This window comes from Mya arenaria, chromosome 11 (genome assembly GCF_026914265.1).
Source record: "Mya arenaria isolate MELC-2E11 chromosome 11, ASM2691426v1".
In the NCBI taxonomy this organism is placed as follows: domain Eukaryota; kingdom Metazoa; phylum Mollusca; class Bivalvia; order Myida; family Myidae; genus Mya; species Mya arenaria.
The window spans coordinates 28,694,116-28,712,233 of NC_069132.1; the positions used below are offsets into that span (position 1 = coordinate 28,694,116).

An 18,118-nucleotide genomic window follows, 5' to 3' on the forward strand; every position below is an offset into this window, starting at 1 on the left:
AATTTGTTAATAAATACTTGAATATTAGTGCTCAGTATGACAATTATCTTTAATGCAACTGAAAAATCCCATGAAATTCCAATGTTAATCATGAATGTATTCTTTATAAAGTATTATAATAATTTGAATAATAACGATCTTAGTGAAACTTGGTCGGAATGATTGTCTGTTTTTACTTTAGCTAATATCGATTATATATCGTGAGGTGTCGAAAAATCGGCCACTGAGTAAAATGTGAAATCACATTTAGCTAACATATGGTCAACTTTTAAAAAATAGGTCAGAACTTGTGTCTTCATGATGACTATTACCCCACATGACAGATCAAGTTTTCAGGGTTGAGTTCGAATATTCTCATGACCTGTAATTGAACATTTGAATACGCTTTGGGTCAGGGCTTATTCGTGACAGTCCTGGATGGTCCGTAAGGGCCCGGGACACCACCCCGCCAATTTAAAACTGTTTAAAATTGCCGTGGTCATCCGGGACTGTCCAAAAGTATTTTCAATCCGGGATGGTCCGGGACGGACCGTGTTGGCCTGGGGGAGGTCCGTAGTGGCACCGTGTTGATCCTGGGAACTCTTATTGTTGGTTCCGTGTTCATTCGTTGAGGTGCCGTGTCCGGTGTGACGATGTTTTGAGGAACCGTTGACTCAATTTCTTCCAGGATCACCCAGGATTAAGATGCATCTTAAAAGTGTCAGATTTTTTTTTATAAATAAGTGGTTTCTAGTGTAAATAGCTCAAGAAAATGTATTGTCTACAGATTGTATGAAGAAAACAATGAATATCTTGTACATACCATACAACATGACCAACCTGTCTGCCAAGTTTGAGGGCCAAAACTTTCTTTAGTTATTGATCAAAAACAGATTCTAGTTTAAGGTCACCACGACCTTGAACCTTGACCCACTGACCTCAAATTCAATAGGGTATATCTGCTGGTCCTGACCAAGCTGCCGACCAAGTGTTACAATACATAGGTCGTTAATTACTGGACCAAAGCCTTCTTCAGTTATTAATAAGAATATTATTTTTTTAGCTTAAGGTTACCATGACCTTGACCTTTGACCCACTGACCCTAAAATCAGTAAGGCTAAACTGCTGGTCATGACCAACTTGTATACCAAGTTTGAGTAGCTACAAGTTTGAGGTCCTTTGGCCTTGGAAGCGTTCCTCAGAAATTACTTGGAAACCGCAAGGACGGAAATATGGACGGACGGACATACATGTACCAACATTGTTTATGTGTTTTTTTCCTTCTTTAAAAATATCCTCTTAAACGTGTAATTTTGTGGTTTCCAACACAGGCAACTGGATCATTGTTTGTCACTTAAATGTTGTTTAAAACCATTTTGGGTACATACAATGAGATAAACAACACATCTGAAGATATTTAGTGTCTTTCATATACAAAAAAGAAACTTTTTTCTTTTTTGTGTATGAAAGACACTAAATATCCTCAGATGTGTTGTTTATCTCATTGTATGGTTTTAAACAACATTTAAGTGACAAACAATGATCCAAATGCCTGTGGTTTCCAATAGAAAACATAAGCAAAAAAAAAACGGACAGAAAGACGGTCCGATTACTACATGTATATTGTAGTATGCGGCTCTTCGGGGGCATAGTAAGAACATATAAGAAAAGTACATGTTAGAAAAAGTTGACCCATTTATAAAACTAAGTTGAAAATAACTCCGGAGGAATGTGTTTTCGACTCAATAGATTTAAATATCTTCTGTAAAATAGAATGATCTATTTTTAGACAAGGTCAGTCTAATTCGACAAAACGAAAGTAGGCATTTTCAGAAAATGTGAATAACAGTCAGATGAGTACATAACAGTATACTGCGTCATCTTCATTACGGGTGGCAAGCATCAAAAACTAGGGAAACGTTTTGCTGGACATATTTTTCATTAAATATGGAATTCAAAATTCTGTACGTAGTTTTACTGCTTGTGCTTGGATTGGAAGGGACGGATTTGGCTGTGTCTGGAATCCAGTCGGTTGCAGATTGCCCAGGTACTTAGTCCACCTAAATGGCCGTCAATGAGTCTTTTGACGATTTTTAGACTATGGCAGACTCGGGACGTTACAGGGATACAGTACACATGAAATGTCAAAATAATAAAAAAGTATCCCTGATCGCTCATTATTGTAGCTACAAAGGTACTGTAATATTGTTTTTTTTTTACTCATGATGGTACTAGTACTAATGATTTAATAATATTCAAACCTTTCATAATAAACAGTTTAAACTAAGTTTGCACAGACGAACTGGAAAGTGTGGATCAGTACTGTACACCTTCGCTATATCTAATGAGAAACGGTACACTTATTGACATTGTTCGTATCTTTACAGTATGATGAGCAAATATCTACATGTAGATGAAATAAGGCTCTAAAACCACAGGTGCTCGTCACATTGCCTGGATACAGTAATATACTGTATATTTTTTATGTTTGTATTTTTAATATTTTTTTATTTTTTTTTATTTTTATTATTTATTTTTTTATTCCACAATTTTTCATGAAAAAAGTTAGTATATATATGTATATAAATAAATATATTTATTTATATATAAAATAATCTTTTTCATGAAAAATTGTGGAATATTTTTTAAAATGACATATATTCATTATCTTGACCAAAAAAAAATAATAATGAAAAAATAAAGAAAAGATAATAAAAAATTACTGTATCCAGGCAATGTGACGAGCACCTGTGTCTAAAACAAAGTTTCCAATTTGGAATAAATTGGTATGTTGGTCGTTTTTTCTTTTGGATTTTGCAGAGAGAGGATACGATGACCATGGCTATTGGACAGTAAGTGACAAAGATCTTTCCCGAAGGTGCCTTCTGAAGTGTTACCCGGGTTACGAGCCAGACGCCTGTCACGTGTTACGTCGCCAAGGAGATCGCTGGAACACGGAAAAGATGCCACATTGCGTCAAAAGTATGATTTGAACATATAGGCCTAATGTATTTGTTTTTAAATGTTATGACAAAAGCATAATAAAAAAAAAATGATAACACTAGTGGGTCTGCTAAAAAACTTGACCGCCGATCCCAATAAACAATCGTCCAAGTTTATTAAACAATCGTCCAAGTTTATTTTTTTTATTTTGATATAGAGGGGAAAAAAGGAAAAACAAATGCCGAAAATGCATCATTTCCTATTAGAAATGGTTAAAATTTTCTTGGTAAGTAGTACCAAAGTGCCTCCCCCCTTTCACCCGTCAACACTTTAAACCAATTGATTTCGGTTACGCCCCTAATTTTCAGACCCTCTTACTTCAAATTCTGAAACCGCCCCTGGAGTTAATCCACATAAATGGCCATCAACGAGTCTTGATGATTTATTAGAAATACCAAAATAATAAAACAGTATACCTGATCGCTCATTATTGTAGCTACCCCTGGAGTAAACCCGTGGAACGTTTATTCAATTCAGTTTTCTTGATGACACTAATGGCTGAAGTCTATAGATTAATGTAACTGCTAAGTATTTTGAACGTGTGCTTGACTCGAGGGGGCGGCACTAACTTTTGAAACCCGCTCCGTACCCAATTAACAGAATATGAATGGCTTAACGGGGGTTTGGGGGGCGCGTCCTCTTGAAAGAAATGTTTTCTCTATTATTTTGGGCTTAGTGGTGCATTTTGTTTAGTTTACAGCACTTTAGGAATATGAAGAATATGAAGAAAATTGAAATGTGATGACTAAACGACCATGCCTTATTTTACCTACTACAAATAGTCAAAATGTCTTTAGACAATATCGGGTTTTATTCAATTAATTTAACACTAGTAATAAGTTTCCGCTATGAAAGCAATTTTCATATATTGTTTTTCAGTAACATTACCTTTTCTTATGGTTCATTCTTTCGCGGTTATCTCGATGGCGGATGTAAACATTCAATAACGTAAAAAATAATTTCAAACGAACGAACAATTGTGAAATGTTTTTTTTATTTACATTTGCATAATTTGTGTGTTGTTATCATCACTTATCTGTATTTGATTGTTTAAGCAGGTCAATCGAATGGGGTGACAATATGACTAAATTACTACAAATAATTGATACTGGTAACTCACTGATAGGAATAAACTAAACTAAAAGTCCTTAATAACCGCAACATATGAAAGCAAACATGCAAGTTCAATGGTATAAAGACATTCATTAATACATGCATTGTTTTTAATGCAAATATATTGCGTTATTAGTGCATGTTTAATATTTACCAAAGTGGTATTTTCTCAAATATCATATAAAAATGCACTAAAGGAGCGCCACTAACTCGATGGAGTTCTCTTATAAAGCTAAGGAAAATTTACGATACAACATTAATTTACGATGGTTTTGGGTTAGTGACAACTTTCGCCAAGCGGGCGTAAGGTCGTATTAGAGCCTCCGGTTGCTCCGAGTTAGTGTAACCCTTGGTATTTTAATTGTAAATAGCACATATTCGGCTCATACATTCTCTGTGGAGAAAATACAGATACATTTTGTATATATTTTTAATCTTGTAAGATGTGAGCATATTTTCAGTCATGTTTGATAAGTAATCACTACTATATCCACACTCCCTGTGTGTTTAAAACTTTCAGTTCCATGGGTAAGATGGAGCACTCTTGTAAAGATCGGTGCTGGTGTAGCAGCGGGAGCTGGGGCGGTCGTCGCCGCTCCTGTAGTGCTTGGAGCTGCTGGCTTCACTTCCGCCGGCGTGGCTGCTGGATCCATAGCTGCAGGGCTACAGGTATATTCTAAATGTTTTTTTAAACCACCGTGAGTTTATGGCCATACAATTTAGCTCAATTCTGAGGTACTGTGTGATCTTCTCCAAACTAGTTATAGCTTTCGCATAATATATATTGCTGAAATTGGTGTTTTCTATGACGCTTCACAGATTTGCTCAGTCATTATTTAGAGGTCATGGCGAAAACAGGCTCTTGTGTCTTCTTACTGCCCGAGGCAAAAGCGAGTAACGTTATTAGCACGAGAGCCAAATAAATCTCGGCACAGCCCGACTTATTGGATTCATACTACATGATTAAAATGTTATAACTGGTTGTTATTGATATGATCAGATTTGTTTTAAGTTGATTTAAATTTCAATATTGCCATTAAACATACATAAGCAAATCAAAGTTTTAAATGATGCTTTATTGTTTCAAGATCCTCATAACCTTGCTAAAGAGATACCGTACCATTAAAGCTTTTGAACAGGCCAAATGCACTTTGGTGGTATTCGATAAGAGGAATTCATGGCATGATGAAGCGCTCCAGTCTTAACTTGCAGCATTGGAATCATTATGGTTATTGCTGTTGTCACTGCAGTGCTTGTTGTTCTATCATGGAATATATCAATGCTCCTCCGTTTCTTATAGGGTGCACAAGTTGCCGCCGGAAGTGCTTTTGCGCTTGCGCAGAGTGCAGGAGCTGCGGGGATCACTGCGGGGACAAATGCAGCTATTGGGTCAACGGTGGGCAGTGCCGTGGCGACTGCAGCGAGCTATTTTTGGGGAGAGGCTTGTGAGCCGGAATAGCAAGAGCGACAACTCACCATGCCGTGTTTTTTTTTAGTTTGTGAGGTTGCAAATGTATGACAACCAACTTTCTTTCAAAAGTTAAAAACACGACCTATAAATTTCACATACATTAGTTATTTTTGTGGCAAGTGTTGAAATAAAATTTGAATTAGACTGTGATTTGCCTTTTTGCAGCAAGAAAAAAGAATGTTAGATATTGTTTTGTGTAAAAGGCACAATTTTGACCCTTGGACATGTTTCTTACTTCATGCACAGTTTATTTAATAATAATTTGAACAGCATCGAGATATCTTCCTGTGCCGGCATGCACCTAATGAATATTATTTTTCTTAAATACCAATAATTTAAGCGTTGCAATTTACAAACATATTTTGAGTTTAACACATGTTTTGAGTTTAAGTTTATCAGACCTTTCAAAAACTCTTTTACAGAAATGATAGCTTATTCGCTGCCTTGCTTCCAGAAAAGAGTCGTTTTGAATAAAATAGAATGAAAATAACTAGGGTACATTTGTTTTTTGACAGGGGTGAATGTGCCTATCATGTGTGCAAATCTAACGCATTAAGATGATTTATTGGAGAAATTCTAAGTGCTTTTAAGATTATATAATGCTAAATATTAGTTATACCAGGATTTTTTTCTAGGCATTACACCTATATTTGGGAATATTTAAAGATAAGCTCCTTAATTTGGGAATGAAAAATCCAGGGGTAACCTGGTAAAATTGGAAGTTCGGCATGGTTTGAAAGTAATTTGCAATTGGGAATGTGTCAGAATATCTGACTCTTGAAATGGCTAGATAAAGGCTTGTGAACCAAACATTCTTTTATTAATATTAGCATTCATTATTGATCGATTTATTAGCTCACCTGTCACATAGTGACAAGGTGAGCTTTTGTGATCACAATTTGTCCGGCGTCTGTCTGTCCGTAAACTTTTACTTTAAACGACATCTCCTCATAAACCGCTTAGCCAATTTCATCCAAACTTCACAGGAATGTTCCTTGGGTGGTCCCCTTTGAAAATTGTTCAAAGAATTGAATTCCATGCAGAACTCTGGTTGTCATGGCAATGGAAAGGAAAAACTTTAAAAATCTTCTTCTCCCAAACCACAAGGCTTTGGCCGTTGATACATGGTAGGTAGGATCGCCAAATGGTCCTCTACCAAGATTGTTCAAATTATGGCCCTTGGGTCAAAATTGGCCCCGCCCCGGGGGGTCATGGGTTTTCTCTATATGTTTATAGTGAAAACTTAAAAAATCTTCTCCTCTGAACTTACTTGGCCTAGAGCTTAGATATTTGTCATGATTTATCGTCTAGTGGACCTCTACAAAGTTTGTTCAAATTATGGCCCTGGGGTCAAAATTGGCCCCACCCCGGGGGGTCATGGGTATGCTCTATATGATTATAGTTAAAACTTCAAAAATCTTCTCCTCTGAACTTACTTGGACTAGAGCTTAGATATTTGGCATGATTCATCGTCTAGTGGACCTTTACAAAGATTGTTCAAATTATGGCCTTCGGGTCAAAATTGACCCCGCCCCGGGGGGTCATGGGTTTTCTCTATATGTTTATAGTGAAAACTTCAAAAATCTTCTCCTTGGAACTTTTTTGGACTAGAGCTTAGATATTTGGCATGATTCATCATCTGGTGGACCTCTACAAAGATTGTTCAAATTATGGCCTTGGGGTCAAAATTGGCCCCGCCCCGGGGGGTCATAGGTATACTTGATATGTTTATAGTTAAAACTTCAAAAATCTTCTCCTCTTATCTTACTTGGACTAGAGCTTAGATATTTGGCATGATTCATTGTCTAGTGGACCTCTACAAAGATTGTTCAAATTATGGCCCTGGGGTCAAAATTGGCCCCGCCCCTGGGTGGTCATGGGTTTTCTCTATATGTTTATAGTAAAAAAAAATCAAAAATCTCCTCTGAGTTTACGTTGCTTAGAGCTTAGATATTTGGCATGATTCATCGTCTAGTGGACCTCTACAAAGATTGTTCAAATTATGGCCTTGGGGTCAAAATTGGCCCCGCCCCGGGGGGTTAGGGTATTCTCTATATGTTTATAGTTAAAACTTCAAAAATCTTCTCCTCTGAACTTACTTGGACTGGAGCTTAGATATTTGGCATGATTCATCGTCTAGTGGACCTCTACAAAGATTGTTCAAATTATGGCCTTGGGGTCAAAATTGGCCCCGCCCCCTTCGGGGATCATGGGTTTTCTCTATATGTTTATAGTGAAAACTTCAAAAATCATCTCCTCTGAACTTACGTGGCTTAGAGCTTAGATATTTGGCATGATTCATCGTCTAGTGGACCTCTACAAAGATTGTTCAAATTATGGCCCTGGGGTCAAAATTGGCCACACCACGGGGCTGATGGGTTTTCTCTATATGTGTTATAGTGAAAACTTAAAAAATCTTCTCCGAACTCACAAAGACAAGTAACGTCTTAATTTAAACTGGATAACATATTTAGTACACATACCAATTTTCAATATGGGCCACATACAACAATTAATAACAAATATATATATATATATATATATATATATATATATATATATATATATATATATATATATATATATATATATAGATACACACGTAAAATCAAGTAGTGACAAGAGCTTAGATATTTGGCATGATATATCATCTAGTTGACTTGTACCAATATTGTTCAATCTTTGGCCCTGGGGTCAAAAAATGGCCCCACCCGGGCGGTCATGGGTTTCCTTATTAGCTCACCTGTCACATAGTGACAAGGTGAGCTTTTGTGATCACAACTTGTCCGGTGTCCGTCTGTCCGTAAACTTTTACTTTAAACGACATCTCCTCATAAACCGCTTAGCCAATTTCATCCAAACTTCACAGGAATGTTCCTTGGGTGGTCCCCTTTGAAAATTGTTCCAAGAATTGAATTCCATGCAGAACTCTGGTTGCCATGGCAACGGAAATGAAAAACTTTAAAAATCTTCTTCTCCAAAACCACAAGGCCTAGAGCCTTAATATTTGGTATATAGCATCATCTAGTGGTCCTCTACCAAAATTGTTAAAACTATCCCCCTGGGGTCAAAAATGGCCCCGCCCGGGGGTCACTTGTTTTACATAGACTTATATAGGGAAAAATTCAAAAATCTTCTTCTCAAAAACCACAAGGCCTAGAACCTTGAAAATTGGTATGTGTCATCATGTAGTGGTCCTCTACAAAATTTGTTCAAATTACATGGGTGAAAGTTTTCAATATTGATACTGAATTCAGTATTTTGGAAAATATTTATCCTATATAATGTATTGTAAAAATGTCATTCCCCTATGTAAACACCCTATTTTCAGTATTTTGAAAAATTCTTACTTTCACCCATGAAATTATTCTCCTGGGGTCAAAAATGGCCCCGCCCCAGGGGTCACTAGTTTTATTACATAGTGTTATATAGTAAATCTTTAAAAATCTTTTCCGGAACTGTAAGGCCCAGGGCTTAGATATTTGGTATACAGCATCATCTAGTGGACCTCTACCAGATTTGTTCAAATTATTGCCACAGGGTCAAAATTGACCCCGCCTAGGGGGTCCTTGTTTTTACGTAGTGTTATATAGTAAATCTTTAAAAATATTCTTCTCCAGAACCGTAAGGCCAGGAGCTTAGATATTTGGTATACAACATCATCTTGTGGACCTCTATCAAAGTTGTTCAAATTATTGCCACAGGGTCAAAATTGGCCCCGCCCTGAAAGTTATTTGTTTTTATATAGTCTTATATAATAAAACTTTAAAAATCCTCTTCTCCAAAATATAAGACCTAGAGCTTTCATATTTGGTATATAGTGTTACCTAGTGGACCTACACCAAAGGTATTCAAATTATTGTCCCGGGGTCAAATTGGCCTTGCTCAGGGGTCATTTGTTTTTACATTGTCTTGTCACTTAAACATGTTTTCCTCTGAAAGTAAAGGTCAGAATGACTCCATACTTGATATGTAGCATCCTTACATGGTCCTCTCTCAACGTTGTTCAAATGGTTTTGTTTGGCCCCTTTTAGGGGTCACCAGAGCAAAAAATAGAAAAACCTTTAAACAACTTGATCTTATTAACTGCTTGATGGATCTTCAAGTCTGAAGCATCCTAGCATGGGCTTCTGTCAGGTCTTTTCAAATAATTTTGTTTGGCCCCTTTTAAGGGCCACCAGAGCTAAAATTAGTAAAAAAAACCATAACATTTTCTTCGCATGAACCCCTTGATAGATCTTCAGCAAATTTGGTTTGAAGTGTCCTTGCATGGACCTCTCTTAAATTTGTTCACATAATTTTGTTTGGCCCAGTTGCCATGGCAACCTAAAGCAAAATGTCAACAATTGGTTATAATCATCTTCTTCTCCTAAACCCCTTGGACAATTTTGATGAAACTTCATAGGAATGATCCTTGGTTGGTGCTTTTTCAAAATTGTTCAAAAAAATTAATTCCATGCAGAACGCTGGTTGCCATGGCAACCTGAAGGAAAATATAGGCTGTCGTGTCCGCGCTGTGACTTTCTCTTATATGGACAGATTTTAAAATGACTTGCCATATGTTTTCGACATACCAAGACAACGTGTCGTGTGCAAGACCCATGTCCCTACCTCTGAGGTGAAAGATACACTAAGTGTTTATTCACAATGGAATGCTGAATATGAGGGCATAAAGAGTGTTGGCTGTCATTTAGTATGATTGTTTTTTTTCTATGCTCAGAGGCAATATAATATAACTTGCAATATGTATTTGACACATAAAGGCAAGATCAACTTTTTATGTACTTGTTCATAGATCAATGTCACATTGGGGGGCATTTGTCACATACTTTGACAGCTCTTGTTCAATATTCTTTGAGAAACAAGCTATGTTAAACTCTTTTACTCAGGTGAGCGATTTAGGGCCATCATGGCCCTCTTGTTCACGCATATGCTCGCATTTAACGTCATACCATAATGGTTTAAATCAATTAAACCGTCCGTACTTGAGTGTTCTGGAAGGTTATGCTTGTTTTGATTATATTTATGTACAACTGATTTACATTGATTTGAAGTAATCAAGTCATATATTGTCTCCCTTTATTATAATTTATTTTATACAGTATATATATATATATATATATATATATATATATATATATATATATATATATATATATATTGACTGTATTTCAGTTGTTTTTTAAGCCATACAATTCTAAAAGTTGGAGTTGCCATGCATTAAAAGGCTTGTTCATGGAATTTATGAATGCAACGATAGATACCGGTATTAACCTCATGAACTTATTCAAAGGAACAATGTGCTTGTTTTTACATTTTTATTAGTCTTAGCCCTCTTATTTAAAATTCTGTTGAGATTGAGTTATTCCACACTTTTATGAACAAACACCGGACAACAACTGATAGAAACTTAATTGAACATATGTTTGTAAAAACAAGCCTAAAAACATGCATTGTTTATTAGCGTTTACACAATCAATTTTCCGAGAGATTATGACAGGCATAGTTGTCACAATTTTCAGCAATTGTTAACAAAAGAGCCCCAATTTGAACTTGTGATTAATTAATCATTATACCGATCACTGCACACTTCTTTCCGCAGCAAACACAAGTGCTAGACTTTCGAACACCAAATAGATTTGCGACTCTTGGTGACGAGCAACAAATCGATAACCCCCCGCGAAGAAGACCTGTATACGAACGATCCCCACGATCCCCCCTTGACAACACGGAGTTAAAACGCATTCGTGACGAAATCGAAACTCCCATCATTTCCCACAGTAAGGACGGGCCTCAGGATAATATTCTGGATTTAACCCAGTCCGGTCCTGACCAGTCAGCCAACGGTCCTCGTGGACAAACACAATAGGACGTACAGGGAGAGCACTTGACCGTGAATAGTGACCTAAATGATATCATATACCACAGTGAAAATGTGTGTTTACAACGTCATGGTCTCAAATTTATTTCATTGAATGTTTGCGGCTTAAAATCAAAACATATCGATCCGGAGTTTTGTAGTTTTATTGCTAATTATGATATCATTGGCTTTCAGGAAACAAAAAGTGATAGCTTAGACATTTTAGAATTTAAGAATTTCAATTTACATTTCAAACATAGGAAAACTATTGCGTCTAGAAAATCAGGCGGTTTATGCTTAGCTGTCAAAAAACATTTAGATACTCTTGTTTCTGTAATTGATACACCAAGTAGATATATATTATGGTTTAAACTACATAACAAATTTACAAAGTGTGGTGATGTATTATATGGCGTAGTCTACTTGCCGCCAGAGGGCTCTATTTATTATAACGACGATGCATTTATTGAAATTCAGAACGAAGTTGACTCGTTATCTCATAGATTTGCAAATGTTTGTTTGTTTGGTGACTGGAACTCGAGGACAAAACAATTACAAGACTATGTTAGGCCAGACTATGATATTTTCCTTGAAAATAATATTTTAGACGTTTATGACGAATTAATTAGTGACGAACATTTATTCTTTGAAGCTGGGTTAAACTTGCAAAGAAATAATCGTGATAATATGACTAACAATCACGGCTATAAGCTGATAGACTTTTTGAATCAAAATAGATTATATATACTTAACGGCAGAGTGAAGGGAGATAACTCTGGCAATGTTACATGTAAAGGTAGCAGCACAGTGGACTATTTTATGTGTTCGCCGTCTTTATTTCAAAATGTTATAAGCTTAAAAGTTTTAGATTTTTGTTCACTTCTTTCAGATGTACATTGCCCTATCGAAGTTGTGTTTGATTTTGGAAGAGTTATTAATACGCATCTGAATGTAAATATCCCCAAAGTGAACTACTGGGATAAAGGGAAAGAAAATATTTTCGTTTCAAATATTGATGAAGACAAAATTTATGACATTTACAATAATGTATGTGCCTTAGATGAAACTAATATGTACTCAGTTAAAGCTGTTGATATTATTGTAGAAAGTATTTGTGACGTATATCATACGAGTTGCAGTAAAAGTTTTGCTGTTAGGAAATCAAAACATGTATATAGTGATAATAGTCAAAAGGTGCCAAAATGGTTTAATAAGAACTGCAGTCATGCACGAAAGAATTTGCATAAGGCAAAATATCAATACAAGTTACAAAAATGTGACGAGAACAAGAGTGTGTTAAAACAAGCAAGCAAATGTTACAAAAAGTCACTAAGAAGTTCTTACAAAATGTTTCAAAATCATAATGTTACAAAGTTAAAGTCGTTGAAAACCTCAAATCCTAGAAAATTTTGGAAAATTTTAAACGGTAAAAAGAAAGCAAATATTGTTGCTAGCTTAAGCGATCTAGAAACACATTTTAGAAATGTCAATGCGGACGATACCAATAATATTACAGGTATCCAAAATAATGTACGAAATATCCATTCTGATGCAAACAATGACTTATTGAATTGTGATATTTCCGAAGAAGAAATCAGAAATGCTGTAAAATCTTTGAAAAACAACAAAGCTAGTGGAATTGATAATATTTTGAATGAGCATATTATACATTCATTTCCACTTATGAAAGATATTTATGTAAAATTGTTTAATATTGTTTTTAAGTCTGGTATTGTGCCTCGAAATTGGACTATTGGTGTTATTCACCCTATATATAAAAATAAAGGATCAATACACGATCCTACGAATTATAGACCAATTACTTTACTAAGCTGTATAGGAAAACTTTTTACCTCCGTCTTAAATTCGAGACTACAGAAATTCGGTGACAAATACGATCTAATTAATCAATACCAGGCCGGTTTTAGACAGGGTTATTCTACTGTTGATAACATGTTTGTGTTAAATTGTATAACTGAACTGTTACAAAAGCATAAAAAAATAATATTCTGTGCTTTTATAGACCTCAAAGGTGCATTTGATACTATAAATAGATCTTTACTATGGTCCAAGCTAATGTCATACAATATCAACGGCCTGTTTTTGGATGTTGTGAAATCGATGTATAATCATGCAAAATCGTGTGTGTCTGTTAATGGAAATCATTCAACCTACTTTCCGTGCTCCATTGGTGTACGCCAGGGCGAGAATTTATCGCCATTATTGTTTTCTTATTATCTAGATGATCTGCATGAATATTTTCGAAATAGTACAGTTTTGTACGGTGTCAGTAGTAATACTCACCCATTAGATAATAATTTGGTCGCCTATCTGAAATTATTTGTACTTTTGTATGCAGATGACACTGTCATCATATCCGAATCAGCTGATGATCTTCAAAATGCTATTGACCTTTATGAACAATACTGTGACCTATGGAAACTGACTGTCAACACTTCTAAAACCAAAATTCTAGTTATTCAGAAAGGCAGAAGACGTAATTATCAATTTCTGTATAAAGGCAATTCATTGGACGTGGTCGATAGTTTTAAATATTTAGGATTAGTATTTAGCAACAGTGGCTCTTTTTATAAAGCTAAGGTTGAAATATCAAAGCAGGCACTTAAAGCTATGTACTGCCTTCTAAGCAAATGTAAGCATTTAGCTCTGCCGATTGATATGCAAATAGATCTGTTCAATAAAATGATCAAACCTATACTTCTATATGGTTGTGAATGCTGGGGATATGGCAATAATGAAATTTTAGAAAGAGTTCAACTTAAATTTTTGAAATATATTTTATGTGTTAAGTCAAGCACCGCGTCTTGCATAGTATACGGTGAAACAGGCGTCAAACCGTTATCAATTGACATAGAGACTAGAATGATTTCATATTGGACAAAACTTGTATCACCATTGTACCCAAAATTAGTAACAACCATGTATACGATAATGTTAAGTAATTATATCTTTGATGTAAACATACGTAGCAATACTTTTTTATGGATTTCTTTTGTCAAAAAAATATTCATAAAATGTGGTCTTAATAATATATGGGATTCACATATATTTCCAAATCATAAATGGTTGACTTGCAATGTTAAACAGAAACTCATAGATTTGTTTTTAAATGAATGGTATAGCATTGTTAACACTTCCAGTAAATGCAACAACTATAAATTGTTTAAGAACGAGTTCGGAATTGAGAACTATCTAAAAACTTCACCTTACAAATTGTTAAAGTTTATGATTAAATTTCGAACCAGAAACCATCATCTTCCTATTGAGACAGGAAGCTGGATTGGACTTGATATGTCATCGAGGAAGTGTCCTTTGTGTCAAGCAAACAGTAGCATTGGAGACGAATATCACTATCTACTTGAATGTAAAGCTTTAACCAATAGCAGAAAGCGATTTATTGATAAAAAATACTATATCAATCCAAATGTCATCAAATTTAAATCTCTAATGTGTATGTGTAACACTCAAATGTCGAAATACAAAAAGTTGTGTAAATTTGTAAAGGAAATAGTAAAACTGTTCTAAATGTTAATATATTTGTACTGTACAATAACACATGTATCCGATACTCTATAACTCTCGACATATTCATATAAAGCATTGTATAACATATGTCTCTCCCGTTTTATTTGCTTTGTACCTCTCTTTGAATGTTAACTTTTTACAACAGCCTCGTTGTTATTATGTATTTCTTTTTCACATGCTCATGCTGTCATGTTACATGAACTGAGTTGTTTGAAATAAAACTTGGAAACTTGGAAACTTTCCAATGCCTGATGAAACCTGAACGCTTCAAAGGTGCACTCTCACAGATAGACCTTTATAAAAAAAATGTCTCAGAATCAGCTGACATCAATCTTTTCATTTCAGTCATATAAGGTAACTCACAATATAACAGATGGCAGTTATGTGGAAAACGGCTGAAAATTTCATTTTGCTTGAAACTTGAGTAATGCTTTTAGCCATTAATCAATATTCGAAAGTAAATATGAAATAAGACAAAACATTAAAAAATGCTGTCAAAACAATCAGTCGATGAGTGTGCAGCATTAAGAGTTTAGAATAACTTGGCACAAGTATTCACCATGAGAAGACGACATGTCGCATACAAGATCCATGTGTGTCAAAGGTCAAAGGTCACAGCTGAGTTACATTGTGCACGTGTATATAATCACTGTCATGTGTAACACAAGCTATAAACTCTCAAACTTAAGGCTTTCATAGAACGTTTCATAACTGTAACTGCAGCAGGCTTGAAGTCTAGTTTCAATTATGTTTTGTTTAAAATACATTTGTATCACATATATAAATGGGACATAGACGTGGATCTCTTAATCAATTATATTTGGTCATTGGTAACTTAATGTGGTTGCTAAGGAAGTTAGTGGTTGTTGAGGAGGTCCATGGTTACTTAAAATAATCAATCTTTAAGACCATACTATGATGCAACGTTCCCTGTATAAAGGGTCTGGGCCTATGGTTTCAGACTAGGGTTTCCTATATTATTGTTCAGGAAACCTTTGACATGCGGGGTAGGAACAGCTTGACCCCAGGGGCATTATTTGAACAATATTGGTTAAATAACTACATGATGCTACAAACAAAGCTCTGAAAGAATGTCGGTGATGTAACTGAAGCAAGCAAACACTCCGCTAAGTCTTTTCAAATGAAATGTGACCAATCGAGTTCATACATATGATGAACTGTCTTTAAGGTAGATGAAGAAGGGTAAATGTGATTATAATAAGCACAAATATATCAGCCCTACATAATCATGTTTATCAAATGGCCTATAAGCTTCTTAATTAAAGTTTCCTAAGTTTAAACTGCTTAAAATCATTTTAATGCATCATATTCTTTATGTTAGAAATGCTTCAATGTATGCTATTTGACGTCGCTTAAAACAGTTTCAGGAAGCGATTACATGCCTTCATTTAGTTAGGGTCTGTTGAAGCCAATGTCTTTAAAATGCAAATACAATACAAACTATACGCAAGATTCAAGGGACAGAATGAAAATATAACTTTAACAAGAGATGTTTGTCAAACATTATGCCCCCCCTGAGCGCCATGTTGTCAAGATTATATGGACAATTGAATGAAATATGCATGGACCGAAATGACAGCTGATTTGTTGCCGTTAAGGCAGTTTTAAGATTATGACCATTAAAGTGTGAGGATAGAGTGTGTTATGACCATGACCTATTACTCTATGAACTCAAAATCCAGAGTCATCAGCTGGTCACCAGAAACCTAAATGTCAAGTTCGAGGGCCATGGGTGCAGGCATTGTCAAGTTATCACACAGACAAGTTTTTTTCGTTCAAGGTCACTATGACCTTGACCTTTGACCCAATGACCCCTTAAATCATAAGGGGTCATCTACAAGTCAGATGCAACTCCAAGTCAAGTTTGAAGGCCATGGGTTCAGGCATTGTTGAGTTATCACTCGGACAACCTTTTACCATTCAAGATCACTGTGACCTTGACCTTTGGCTCTATGAATCCTAAAATCAATAAGGGTGATCTACTGGTCAGGCTTAACATCCATGTCAAGTTTAATGATCATAGGTTCAGGCATTGTTGAGATATCAGTGGGAGAAGATTTGTTAACTTTTTTTGCATTAAAGGTTACTGTGACATTGACCTTGGCCTGATGACCCCCAAAGTCGATAGGGGTCATCTACTGGGCAGGCCCAACCTTCATGTCGAGTTTGATGACCATAGGTCCAGGAATTGTCGAGTTCGCTTTCAAGGTCACTGTGACCTTGACCTTTGACCCCTTAAATCAATAGGGGTCATCTACTGGTCCGGCCCAACCTCCATGTCAAGTTTGAGGGCCATGGGTGCAGGCATTGTTGAGTTATCACTCGGACAACCTTTTATCATTCAAGGTCACTGTGACCTTGACCTTTGGCCCAATCAGCCCTAAAATCAATAGGGACCATCTTCTGGCCAGGCCCAACCTCCAAGTCAAGTTTGAGGGCCATGGGTGCAGGCATTGTCGAGTTATCACTCTGATAACCTTTTACCATTCCAGGTCACTGTGACCTTGACCTTTAGCCCAATGACCCCTAAAATCAATAGGGACCATCTTCTGGCCAGGCCCAACCTCCAAGTCAAGTTTGAGGGCCATGGGTGCAGGCATTGTCGAGTTATCACTCGGACAACCTTTTACCATTCCAGGTCACAGTGACCTTGACCTTTGGCCAGATGACCCCCAAAAACCATAGGGGTGATCTCCTGGTCAGGCCAATTCTCCAAGTCAAGTTTGAGGGCCATGGGTGCAGGCATAGTCATGTTATCACACGGAAAACCTTTAACCATTCAAGGTGACTGTGACCTTTGGCCCGATGATCCCCAAAACAATAGGGGTCATCTACTGGTCAGGCCCAACCTCCACTTCAATTATGAGGGCCATGGGTGCAGGCATTGTTGAGTTATCACTCGGCCATGGGTGCAGGCATTGTTGAGTTATCACTCGGACAAGCTTTAAAATTATTTTACCATTAAAGGTCACTGTGACCTTGACCTTTGACCCGATGACCCCCAAAATCAATAGGGGTCATCTACTGGTCAGGCCCAACCTTCATGTGAAGTTTGATGACCATACGTCCAGGAATTGTTGAGTTATCACTCGGACAAGCTTTAAAATTATTTTACCATTAAAGGT

At 36.2% G+C, this 18,118-nt stretch overlaps 1 protein-coding gene across 1 annotated transcript; it reads left to right on the top strand.

The window, feature by feature from the left end:
* The first annotated feature begins 1,810 nt into the window (after positions 1-1,810).
* On the top strand, positions 1,811-5,710 carry LOC128207509 (uncharacterized). Its single transcript, XM_052910458.1, has 4 exons — positions 1,811-2,026; positions 2,800-2,961; positions 4,616-4,764; positions 5,396-5,710. The coding sequence occupies exons 1-4, from the start codon at positions 1,927-1,929 to the stop codon at positions 5,552-5,554; spliced, it is 570 nt and encodes a 189-aa protein (XP_052766418.1). The 5' UTR covers positions 1,811-1,926; the 3' UTR covers positions 5,555-5,710.
* Positions 5,711-18,118: the final 12,408 nt, after the last annotated feature.

What these genes read in the sequence shown, in the direction of transcription:
- LOC128207509 (XM_052910458.1), top strand. Translation starts at nt 1,927, where the DNA reads ATGGAATTCAAAATTCTGTACGTAGTTTTACTGCTTGTGCTTGGATTG. An exon ending in GATGCCACATTGCGTCAAAA is followed by an intron (nt 2,962 to 4,615) that starts GTATGATTTGAA and finishes TAAAACTTTCAG; the next exon opens with TTCCATGGGTAAGATGGAGC. An exon ending in CCATAGCTGCAGGGCTACAG is followed by an intron (nt 4,765 to 5,395) that starts GTATATTCTAAA and finishes CGTTTCTTATAG; the next exon opens with GGTGCACAAGTTGCCGCCGG.